The sequence below is a fragment of the Tympanuchus pallidicinctus genome, unplaced genomic scaffold (assembly GCF_026119805.1).
Source record: "Tympanuchus pallidicinctus isolate F22 unplaced genomic scaffold, pur_lepc_1.0 scaffold21, whole genome shotgun sequence".
In the NCBI taxonomy this organism is placed as follows: Eukaryota; Metazoa; Chordata; class Aves; order Galliformes; family Phasianidae; genus Tympanuchus; species Tympanuchus pallidicinctus.
In genome coordinates, this window is record NW_026294733.1 from 11754309 (window position 1) to 11766597 (window position 12289).

Sequence of the window (12289 nt, forward strand, 5' to 3'; positions counted from 1 at the left end):
CAAACAGCACATGGAAGCACTCTAAGACAAATGTGCCTGAGAAACACTTCGAGAAGGAATATTGGCCATCCCTGTGCACACTAAAATTCAATCCCAACAGCTGGAATCCAATCAGTTTTTAAGCTGCAGATCAGGCCCTAAACTCTTCCACTGAACCTCACAGTAGAGGATTTCATGTTAGGAAACACTCAGCACTTCTCAGAAAGATTCCAACTCTCCCACTCATCTCCTACGAACATCAAACTTTAAATGATGAACAGGAGGTAACAAAGGAACTTTTCCAAATTATTTCAGGAAACCACACAATCACAGAACCATACAATTGCTCAGGTGCCAACGACCTTCAAGATCAGCAAGTCCAACATCAATGTCACCAGACGACCCTACCTCTAGCAACCCAAATTCAGTCTCAGTTTTGTCACACAAAACGTTCTGTCTTTATGTGTTCTTTCAGACATGCACAGGCAAGGTTAGGAGTTGCTGCAATACAGCCTTATCATTTCCAAATACAAATGATTACTCCACAAAATGGGAAACATGGAACGCAGCCACCCTGGGAAGAAGGCCTTCAAACAGCTTTACAGCTATGAAGAAACTCTACGTCACGAAGTCACATCCAGATACACGAGGGGTTTCACACAGGATTTACAAGCAACTAGAGATATGTGCTGTCATTCTACACACAGAGAAATTCTGTCATCAGAGGATTGCCATCACCATGCAAAGTAATGAAACTGCGATCAAATGGTGCATCCAGATTACAGCTCTTGACACCAACTATGGAATCAAACACAGCATCATTGCTGACCCACCTGCTGTTCACTTTCAAATCCAGCCACTCACCATCCTACCTCTGCATTCACTACCTTTTCTTGAACCATGGATACATCCAACATGAAGCAGTCGCTCAGCTCCTCGCAGCAGCACCTCATTCAGATACAGGTCAAGAACACAAAAGCATATCCAAGTTCTCTTCCTGACAGCTGGAAACATTCAAGTCAGGTCGTCCAGAGCAATGACGGCTCTTTCCCACACTGTCTACTGGTTTAAGCTTTGACAGCAAACAAGGCAAAACTGGTAAGTGAAGCAATTACTTACCAATCTTCAGATCTTGCTATGCAGGCATGGCAAATGTCATTCCACATGAAGCTAAAGTGATGGACCCACCAAGTGGCTCTCACCATTCCAATTGCCTTCCAGCAATGGCTGCTCCATTCCTATCAAGTCACCATTCAAACTACCCTCTTTCCTCCACAGTTTCTTCATACATAGCATCCCCAAGCCATTCCCCATTCATATGCCTGTGATTCTCTTCAATATTTGTTGATACCCAACAGCTTCAAAGGACCAGTAGCCCAGCCCATTTCCCTACAACATGCAGAAACACCGTGACAGGGCTTGACACAAGAACATTTTTTCCAACAACTTATCATCATGCAGAGAACTTAGAAGGAGTTTAAACGTCAAGCAGAAATCATATATAAGGTCATTAACCTTTTCTTTCAAGACCAACGCACCTGAGACACCCAGCACATGAGCTATTGGGAGGTCATCCAGCCCTGCCAACAACGCAAAGTGTAGGGGGCAGTCAAGCAAACTCATGGTTGGAAGCACACAGAAATAAAGAAAGCAGAAGTTGGAGTCTCTCTCTATGGGCCTATTTTAGAAGTGAAGACTTGTGAGAGACTATAAGACATCCTCTTCAATCTCCTTCTTCCTTTAACACATACAGAAAATCTTGCCTGCAGCTGATTGACACCTTGTCAAAGGAAGGAAGAATTTCCTGATCTACAACACTCTCATTTCCCAGCGTAACAACATTGGCCAGAAGTGGAAAAGATGAACCACGACCATCCAGGAAGTACAGGCCTGAAGACATGAAAACCACAGTGCAGGAAATGTACATAATAGGCATACAGGATACCAGAGATGGATAAATGAGGATTCACACTGCCATTAGATGCCATTCTAGCTCTAAGAGCTGTTCCACAATCAACTTTGATGAACAATTCATTTGCAGGCTACTATTGCTTCTTCTAATAACGGGGAAATGAGGATTGCAGTGTAAACAGCACAGAGCTTTGCATCAGCTCTGAAATCAAACCCTTACCCTTCTCAAAACCACACTCACTACTTCTTACGTTCAACACCAGCCTCTCACCTTCTTCTCCCAACATTCACAGACTTCACTTGCATCATCAACTATAACAGCACTGGGCACTAACTTGATCACGAACAACACTTCATTCAGCACTGCTTTACAGAAACCAAAGAATATTAAATTATTCCTACTGACAGCTTTCATCATTCAACACAGGTATGGAAACATCTCCACCACTGGGTATTTATAACTGATATTCCAGTCTTGAAAGGGCTATCAGCTGCACTGTGATCCCTCTTTAGCATTCAAAAAGAAACAAGGCAATAATGTTCAATCTCCTAAAACAATAAGTTATGAAACTAAACATTAAAGTGACAAAACCCCAACATGGCAGATGCCAGAGCAAGTTAACACAGATACACCCAGCTCTATTCCTATGAGGTCATCAGGACTCTGACAGAAGGCTGAGAAACAGCAAAACACATCCCCTGCTTTCCTCACCAGCCATTCACACACAGCACCCCCAAAACGAGTAGGTAAAAATTACCGGCTGAAGAGATTGCCAATGATTGTGATTACAGGCAAACAGCTAACTCCAAAAGATGATCTGGACATTCGATTCATCAAGCACACTGATCAAACACACCGCTATTGATGGGAAGTGCACGTAGATACACAGTTCGAAATAAAAAAAAGGAACTTCACAGGCAGCAAAAAAGACACTGGCTATGCCTATTCAGGATGTCAGGATCAAAACTTCGTGCAATCAGGGGACGTCAGAATAAAAGGTGTGTTTAATTTAGTAATTGAAAGAGAATAATTTGCACTGCCAACAGCCCCGTCAGAAAATTAAGCATGGAGAAGGGAGGGGAAACGTGATATCATGAAACGTCAAATGCAAAGGGAAAGGCAAGCGGGAAGAAGGGAGTGTGGAGGCGGCGCGGTGGCAGCACTCACCGTGAGGGCGTCGGGCTCGGCGGCGCGGTGCGCGGCAGCGTCTTCCCCGCGCGGCGGCGCGGCCTCGTCGGGCGGCGGCCGGGCCGGGAGCGTGTCGCAGCAGCTGCCGCCCGCGCAGCGCGGCTGGCTCTTGCGCGAGTCGGCGGTGAGCGACACGTCGTGCGAGTAGGAGCGCAGGAAGGCGCGGACGCCGTCGATGCCCACGAAGTGCGAGGCCGGCACGCCGCGCCACGCGCCGCCGGCCGAAGGCGCCGCGGGCGGCCGCGAAAGCCGCCGGCGCCGCAGGCGCAGCGCCAGCAGCAGCAGCAGCGAGGCCACCAAGAGGCACGACACGGCCGCCACGGCCAGCACCAGCCAGCGCGTCAGGCCGAGCGCGGGCTCGGCCGGCGCCGCCGCGCTGCCCAGCTCCGACAGCAGCTCGGCCACGCTCTCGGCCAGCACCACCGTCAGCGTGGCCGTGGCCGACAGCGCCGGCCGGCCCCGGTCCTTCACCACCACCACCAGGCTGTGCCGGGCCGCGTCGCGGGCCAGCGGCGAGCGCGCCGTGCGCACCTCGCCGCTGTGCAGCCCCACGCGGAACAGCCCCGGCTCCGTCGCCTTGGCCAGCTCGTACGACAGCCACGCGTTCTGCCCCGCGTCCGCGTCCACCGCCACCACCTTGGCCACCAGCGCGCCGGGCTCCGCCGACCGCGGCGCCAGCTCCACGCCCGCCCAGCTCCACGCGCCCGCACCCGAGCCCGCATCCCCACCCGGCGCCGCCGCCGCCGGCGGGTACAGCACCTGCGGCGCGTTGTCGTTCTCGTCCGCGATCAGCAGCCGCACCGACACGTTGCTGCTCAGCGGCGGCGAGCCGCCGTCCTCCGCCCGCACCCACAGCTCCACCTCGCGCACCTCCTCGTAGTCGAACGAGCGCAGCGCGTACAGCGCGCCCGTCTCCGCCTGCACCGACACGTACGACGACAGCGGCGCGCCCCGCACACGCCCCTCCCGCAGCCCGTAGCGCACGCGCGCGTTCTGACCCCAGTCCGCGTCCCACGCGCGCACCGTCAGCACCAGCGCGCCCTCCGCGTTGTTCTCCGCCACACGGGCGCTGTAGCGCGCCTCCGCGAACACCGGCGCGTTGTCGTTCACGTCCAGCACCCGCAGCGCCAGCACCGCGCCGCTCCGCAGCGCCGGCGACCCGCCGTCCGCCGCCCGCACCGTCACGTTGTACTCCGACGCCCGCTCGCGGTCCAGCTCCCGCGCCGTCACCACGCTGTAGTAGTCGTCCAGCGCCCGCTCCAGACGGAACGGCACGCTCTCGCCCAGGCTGCACCGCACCTCCCCGTTCGCGCCCGAGTCGCGGTCCTGCACGTGCAACAGCGCCACCACCGTCCCCGGCGCCGCGTCCTCCGAGATCTCGCTCAGCGCCGAACGCACCCAAATCTCGGGCGCGTTGTCGTTCACGTCCGTCACCGAGATCGACACCTTCGCCGTGTCGAAAAGACCTCCTTCGTCTCGTGCCTGAACCTCCAGTTCGTAAGAGTTTCCTTCCTCGAAGTCCAGGTTTTTCAGTAGCTTGATCGCTCCCGTATTGGGTTCCAGGTGGAAAAATTTCGTTACTGCATTTGTCAGTTTTCTAAACGAGTACAATACTTCGCCGTTTGTTCCTTCGTCGGGGTCGGTGGCGGTGACGCTGAGCAGCGTGGTGCCCACGGGCACGTCCTCTGGCACTCGCGCCGTGTACACCGCCTGGCTGAACGCGGGCGCGTTGTCGTTGGCGTCCAGCACAGCCACGCGGATGCGCGCCGTGCCCGTCCGCGACGGATCGCCGCCGTCGCTCGCCCTCAGCAGCAGCTCGTGAAACGCCGCCTGCTCCCGGTCCAGCGCCTTCGCCAGCACCAGCTCGGGACGCTTCTCGCCGTCGCCTCCCGCCTGCACCGACAGCGAGAAGTGCTCGTCGCCGCTCAGCGCGTAGCTCTGCAGGGAATTCACACCCACGTCCGGGTCGTGAGCCTCGGGAAGGGGAAATCGGAAACCTATGGCTGTCATCTCGCTCATTTCTTCATGTACTTGCAATTCCTTGAAGTTGGGCGCATTGTCATTAATGTCTGCGATTTCCACTTCGATCGCATAAACCTTCATCTCGCCCTCCACGATCAGCTCGCAGCGCAGCACGCACTGGGGTTCGCTCTCGCACAGCTGCTCCCTGTCGATCCTCTCGGCCGTCACCAAGTGGCCGCTGCTCGCATGCAGAGCGAAATACTGCGTCCTGCCTTGGGACACCACGCGGGCGCCGCGCCCGCCGAGCGCCGCCGGCTCCAGCGCCAGCTCCTCGGCCACGTCGCCCACGAACGAGCCCTTGGGCAGCTCCTCGGGCACCGAGTAGCGCAGCTGCCCCCACGCCGCCTCCCACGCCGCCAACAACACGCACCACAGCAGCGCCCGCTGCCTCCGGCACCACCGCCCTTCTCTCGCCGCGCACATCTCCCGCACGGACCCGCCGCCACCTCACGATCGCTGCTTCTGCGTCGCTCCGACTTCTGATTCCTCTTCTCTCTTTCCTTCCTCTGCGGCTCCGCCTCGGCGTCCGCTGCCCCCCGCTCCCGCCGCCCCTCCGCCTCGCTGCAGCACCGCTCCGCACCAAGGGGCCGCTCGCAGCCGCCCGGACGCCGACACAGCCAGCGAGCGAGCGAGCGAGCCGGGCCGCAGCGGGCGGGGCTGCCTGCAGCGCTCCGCTCCTTCCTCTCCTCCGCGGTGAACAGCGGCGCCCGCAGCCGACGCCCGGCACTGCACGCACGGCTCCACCGAGCAACGCCGCTGCCTCTGCCGCGGGAACCCCCCGCACCGCGCAACCCGGCACGCTGCGCTCCCTCAGCATTTCGTTCATATTCCCGGCATTTCTTTTCCCCGACACTTAACACGATTGTGACGACTGATTACTTTATTCCGGGTGCTCATTACAAACAGGCAGCACAAAGTCCCTCTTCAGTCCGAGATTTCTTTCTCAGAGCAAGGAGAATGTTGTGATTTATTCCAGCTCTTTACTCTGACTACACCCGTTTCTGCAGAAGCACTAATTCCATGGGGATTGCCAGAGATTATTCTTCCAGTTGCTCTCGAATGGAACGTTCATCACTTCTCCAAACGTCTTTAATTATCCGAGTACTGCACACATTTGTGATTCCTGTTGCTTCCACATCAACTGCCTTCAGAAGTCCACCGCACCTTCATCTCACACAGGAAAGGCATTTCATGTGCTCTGCACATACCAGAATACAAAAGCAAGTGTAGTTCTCAACCCAACCATTCCTCCCTATCATCTTGCAGGAGCCAGCAGCTCCCTTGAGCCCTCCCGGTAAAACGTGCAATTGGCCACAAGCTCTCCACATCAGTTTGCAACATGTTCCCGAGTGGCCAGCGTGCCACAGGTAGATCAGAGGTGATGGGAATATTCAAGGCTTGGTGATTTTTTTCCTCCACGAAGAATGGGTAGAGGACCACGGTTGTGTTCTCCAAAACCATTTTTCCTCCAAGGCAAGGAAGGAAGCTTGGCTCTTCGTGGCATTTCTGCTTCCACATGTCATGAAAGAAACTGGGGGACGCTGCTGTAGGGTACAGTTGCTTTGACACAACTCTGCCTGGAGAAGTCATCTTCCAGAGCACATGCAAGTCACTGACCGTTCAAGCTGCATCTTCATTTGCTTTCAGTTGAGAGGACAAAACAATCATTTCTTTTTCCAGGACCATCTTGATCAACGAGATGGAAATGTGATCATCTTGGGTCTGTCATTTCCACATCATAGAGAGGAGGATCCTTATTCTTAATTCCAATTCTAAATACTTCTCTGTATTATCTCACATTTGTAGAAACAGCCTCTGCACCACGAACTCCATTAATTTTTCTTGCACTCATTCTGCCATTCATTGTTATTCTTTCCAGCACTGCAACATTAACTTAGTACTATATTCACTGGTGAATTCTCTTCTTCCTTCAATATCAACAGCCTACAATTACCTACCTGCTCTCCTGTATCCATACACTGCTAAGGGAACCTTCCATGCACATTCTCCAGTGCATCATGAAGATGAGTTCCCAATCCCAGTTGTTCCCCCCCTGTTGGCACAGACCAGGAGCCAGGAGTTCCGCTGAGCCCTAGGAGATGGCAGGCTCTGTGCCTCCAGTCCTCCAATAAACCAGAACAACCCACAAGAGGCAGCCACAAGCATTGCAGACCAGTCTGTACTGCTTCCCCATGCACCAAGCATGCCACATGGCACTGAGAGGCTGTGGATACATGCAGTGCTGGACGACCTTTTGCTACCTTCTGATTGCAACAGCGGGTAGAGCAGCATGGCTGCCTTCTCAAAAACTCCCTCCTCCAAACCAGTAGCTCAGTCATCTCAAATAATTCGGATTCTAATCATAAAGGAACAGCTGATCGTTGTGAGGCACACTATGGTAGTGTGCAGCTTCATTGACACAACTTTGCCTTAAAATGAGCACTTGGAAGTCAATGAAAATTGAACTTGCATTTCCATATGTCATGATTTTACAGCCAGTGGGATTGGTTGAAGCCTCGTACAAACAAGATTGCCATTCCTGATCACCACGACGTTGAAAGAAAGGGGCTCAGTGAAATAGGCACTAACCTGGACACAGTATTAGCAGTCACAACCTGGTACAGGAAAATACACTGCTGAACCATCAATCCTCCTGATTCAAGGGAAGGCTTGATGCTCTTCTACTGACTGGGATCCCTACGTCTGGGTTGCAAGAACAATCATCTCCAGCCTTTGGACCAATAGGATATATGTGCAAGTGAGCATCCACACAAAAGTGACACAGAAATAATTTCTGCCATTCTTACCTGGGCCGTCTGCAGTCACCAGATCTCTCTTGTATGTTTGCATGCTTGGAGATTGGAACAGTTGGAAACTCTGGCTTTGCTCTCATTTCACTTAATTTCTAACCAGGTACCTACACGTATATTGCAAGAAAACACCACGGCACTTGCAGTGAAGTGACACACATCCAGGTGCACACGCAGGTGTAACAGGACAGCAATACAACGCGGCTGCTATGGCCCCACATCAGTGTTTCCAAGGAACACCTTCCCCCACAACACTCTTCCTTCCCTACTTTGTCTGCAGCATTACTGAACTCAAGGCCTCCACTCCCATTCTACCTCTTTCACGTATCAGGCCTGCTCTACATACGTGGATTTTGCCCTTTACTTGACACTGGGGGAACCAACGTCGCCTTTGAGGACAAAGGAAACGAGACGATAGCAGAAATGGTGTTGGCATTGGCATCAGATGTGAAAGAAAATCCAGACAAGAAGAAAGAAAATCCAGCCTTCCACAGTCCAGACAGAGCTTCCTTAACCCAACAATTTTCAAAGCTCTAAGCCAACATCTCACACACTGCATTCTAAAGCCTCTGGCTTTTATCAGCACCGGGGACAATATCCATGTTCCTAAGAGCTATCAGACAACAGAAAGAACACTTCATTCACTGACATTGTTTTGAATGAGAAATACACACGAGCTTTAGCCTTCACAGTTTCACACAGTCAAAGCCTGCAAATGGTTCCCTCATTCCCTCAATACTAATGCACCGTCCAGTCTGCTAAGGTTTATGTCCAGAGCAGAGAAATGAAGAAAAAAAGAAAGCAGAGATTTGCAAGTGCAGCTTTGCCATTCCACACCGGCGCTGACTCTCCTGAAACACCCAAACAGGGGCTGACGTGACAAAGGCTCATGAACACACAGCACAGTGCTATGAGTAAATCAAAAAAGAAAAATACAACACCATTTTGGCTGCTTTTTCACATTCAACACACGGACATGAACATAAGGCCAGGAAATGCTGTCCCCAACCAAACAGCACATGGAAGCACTCTAAGACAAATGTGCCTGAGAAACACTTCGAGAAGGAATATTGGCCATCCCTGTGCACACTAAAATTCAATCCCAACAGCTGGAATCCAATCAGTTTTTAAGCTGCAGATCAGGCCTTAAACTCTTCCACTGAACCTCACAGTAGAGGATTTCATGTTAGGAAACACTCAGCACTTCTCAGAAAGATTCCAACTCTCCCACTCATCTCCTACGAACATCAAACTTTAAATGATGAACAGGAGATAACAAAGGAACTTTTTCAAATTATTTCAGGAAACCACACAATCACAGAACCATAAAATTGCTCAGGTGCCAACGACCTTCAAGATCAGCAAGTCCAACATCAATGTCACCAGACGACCCTACCTCTAGCAACCCAAATTCAGTCTCAGTTTTGTCACACAAAACGTTCTGTCTTTATGTGTTCTTTCAGACATGCACAGGCAAGGTTAGGAGTTGCTGCAATACAGCCTTATCATTTCCAAATACAAATGATTACTCCACAAAATGGGAAACATGGAACGCAGCCACCCTGGGAAGAAGGCCTACAAACAGCTTTACAGCTATGAAGAAACTCTACGTCACGATGTCACATCCAGATACACGAGAGGTTTCACACAGGATTTACAAGCAACTAGAGATATGTGCTGTCATTCTACACACAGAGAAATTCTGTCATCAGAGGATTGCCATCACCATGCAAAGTAATGAAACTACGATCAAATGGTGCATCCAGATTACAGCTCTTGACACCAACTATGGAATCAAACACAGCATCATTGCTGACCCATCTGCTGTTCACTTTCAAATCCAGCCACTCACAATCCTACCTCTGCATTCACTACCTTTTCTTGAACCATGGATACATCCAACATGAAGCAGTCGCTCAGCTCCTCGCAGCAGCACCTCATTCAGATGCAGGTCAAGAACACAAAAGCATATCCAAGTTCTCTTCCTGACAGCTGGAAACATTCAAGTCAGGTCGTCCAGAGCAATGACGGCTCTTTCCCACACTGTCTACTGGTTTAAGCTTTGACAGCAAACAAGGCAAAACTGGTAAGTGAAGCAATTACTTACCAATCTTCAGATCTTGCTATGCAGGCATGGCAAATGTCATTCCACATGAAGCTAAAGTGATGGATCCACCAAGTGGCTCTCACCATTCCAATTGCCTTCCAGCAATGGCTGCTCCATTCCTATCAAGTCACCATTCAAACTACCCTCTTTCCTCCACAGTTTCTTCATACATAGCATCCCCAAGCCATTCCCCATTCATATGCCTGTGATTCTCTTCAATATTTGTTGATACCCAACAGCTTCAAAGGACCAGTAGCCCAGCCCATTTCCCTACAACATGCAGAAACACCGTGACAGGGCTTGACACAAGAACATTTTTTCCAACAACTTATCATCATGCAGAGAACTTAGAAGGAGTTTAAACGTCAAGCAGAAATCATATATAAGGTCATTAACCTTTTCTTTCAAGACCAACGCACCTGAGATACCCAGCACATGAGCTATTGGGAAGTCATCCAGCCCTGCCAACAATGTAAAGTGTAAGGGGGCAGTCAAAGCAAACTCATGGTTGGAAGCACACAGAAATAAAGAAAGCAGAAGTTGGAGTCTCTCTCTATGGGCCTATTTTAGAAGTGAAGACTTGTGAGAGACTATAAGACATCCTCTTCAATCTCCTTCTTCCTTTAACACATACAGAAAATCTTGCCTGCAGCTGATTGACACCTTGTCAAAGGAAGGAAGAATTTCCTGATCTACAACACTCTCATTTCCCAGCGTAACAACATTGGCCAGAAGTGGAAAAGATGAACCACGACCATCCAGGAAGTACAGGCCTGAAGACATGAAAACCACAGTGCAGGAAATGTACATAATAGGCATACAGGATACCAGAGATGGATAAATGAGGATTCACACTGCCATTAGATGCCATTCTAGCTCTAAGAGCTGTTCCACAATCAACTTTGATGAACAATTCATTTGCAGGCTACTATTGCTTCCTCTAATAACGGGGAAATGAGGATTGCAGTGTAAACAGCACAGAGCTTTGCACCAGCTCTGAAATCAAACCCTTACCCTTCTCAAAACCACACTCACTACTTCTTACGTTCAACACCAGCCTCTCACCTTCTTCTCTCAACATTCACTTCACTTGCATCATCAACTATAACAGCACTGGGCACTAACTTGATCACGAACAACACTTCATTCAGCACTGCTTTACAGAAACCAAAGAATATTAAATTATTCCTACAGACAGCTTTCATCATTCAACACAGGTATGGAAACATCTCCACCATAGCCCATTTGTAACCGATATTCTAGAACTGAAAGAGCTATCAGCTGCACTGTGATCCATCTTTAGCATTCAAAAAGAAACAAGGCAATAATGTTCAATCTCCTAAACTGATAAATTATGAAACTAAACATTAAAGTGACAAAACACCATCACTGCAGATGCCACAGCAAGTGTTAACACAGATACACCCAGCTCTATTCCTATGAGGTCATCAGGACTCTGACAGAAGGCTGAGAAACAGCAAAACACATCCCCTGCTTTCCTCACCAGCCATTCACACACAGCACCCCCAAAACGAGTAGGTAAAAATTACCGGCTGAAGAGATTGCCAATGATTGTGATTACAGGCAAACAGCTAACTCCAAAAGATGATCTGGACATTCGATTCATCAAGCACACTGATCAAACACACCGCTATTGATGGGAAGTGCACGTAGATACAGAATTCCTGAAAATAAAAAGGAACACCACAGGCAGTGAACAAAACACTGGCTATGCCTATTGAGGATGTCAGGATCAAAACTCTATGAAATCAGGGGACGTCAGAAGAAAAGGTGTGTTTAATTTAGTAATACAAAGAGAAGACTTTGTACTGCCAACAGCCCCATCGGAAAAGGAAGCCTGGAGCAGGGAGGGGAAACGTGATATCGTGAAACGTCAAATGCAAAGGGAAAAGCAAGCGGGGAAGAAGGGAGCGGGGAGGCGGCGCGGTGGCAGCACTCACCGTGAGGGCGTCGGGCTCGGCGGCGCGGTGCGCGGCAGCGTCTTCCCCGCGCGGCGGCGCGGCCTCGTCGGGCGGCGGCCGGGCCGGGAGCGTGTCGCAGCAGCTGCCGCCCGCGCAGCGCGGCTGGCTCTTGCGCGAGTCGGCGGTGAGCGACACGTCGTGCGAGTAGGAGCGCAGGAAGGCGCGGACGCCGTCGATGCCCACGAAGTGCGAGGCCGGCACGCCGCGCCACGCGCCGCCGGCCGAAGGCGCCGCGGGCGGCCGCGAAAGCCGCCGGCGCCGCAGGCGCAGCGCCAGCAGCAGCAGCAGC

At 51.4% G+C, this 12289-nt stretch overlaps 1 protein-coding gene across 13 annotated transcripts in view; it reads right to left on the bottom strand.

The window, feature by feature from the left end:
- LOC128081397 (protocadherin gamma-A4-like) overlaps positions 1 to 12289 on the bottom strand; it is a 179201-nt gene that overhangs the window by 145715 nt on the left and 21197 nt on the right. For 2 of the 13 annotated variants that reach the window (XM_052684592.1, XM_052684585.1), the window contains exon 1: positions 5177 to 5268. The exons of 9 other annotated variants lie outside the window; for them this stretch is intronic. In XM_052684592.1, coding sequence (XP_052540552.1) covers positions 5177 to 5182 — 6 coding nt within the window. In that variant the 5' untranslated portion in view covers positions 5183 to 5268. Of the gene's footprint in view, positions 1 to 4567; positions 5156 to 5176; positions 5273 to 12289 lie in introns of those variants that run through there. 2 more of the 13 variants (XM_052684583.1, XM_052684590.1) reach the window with 2 other exon arrangements.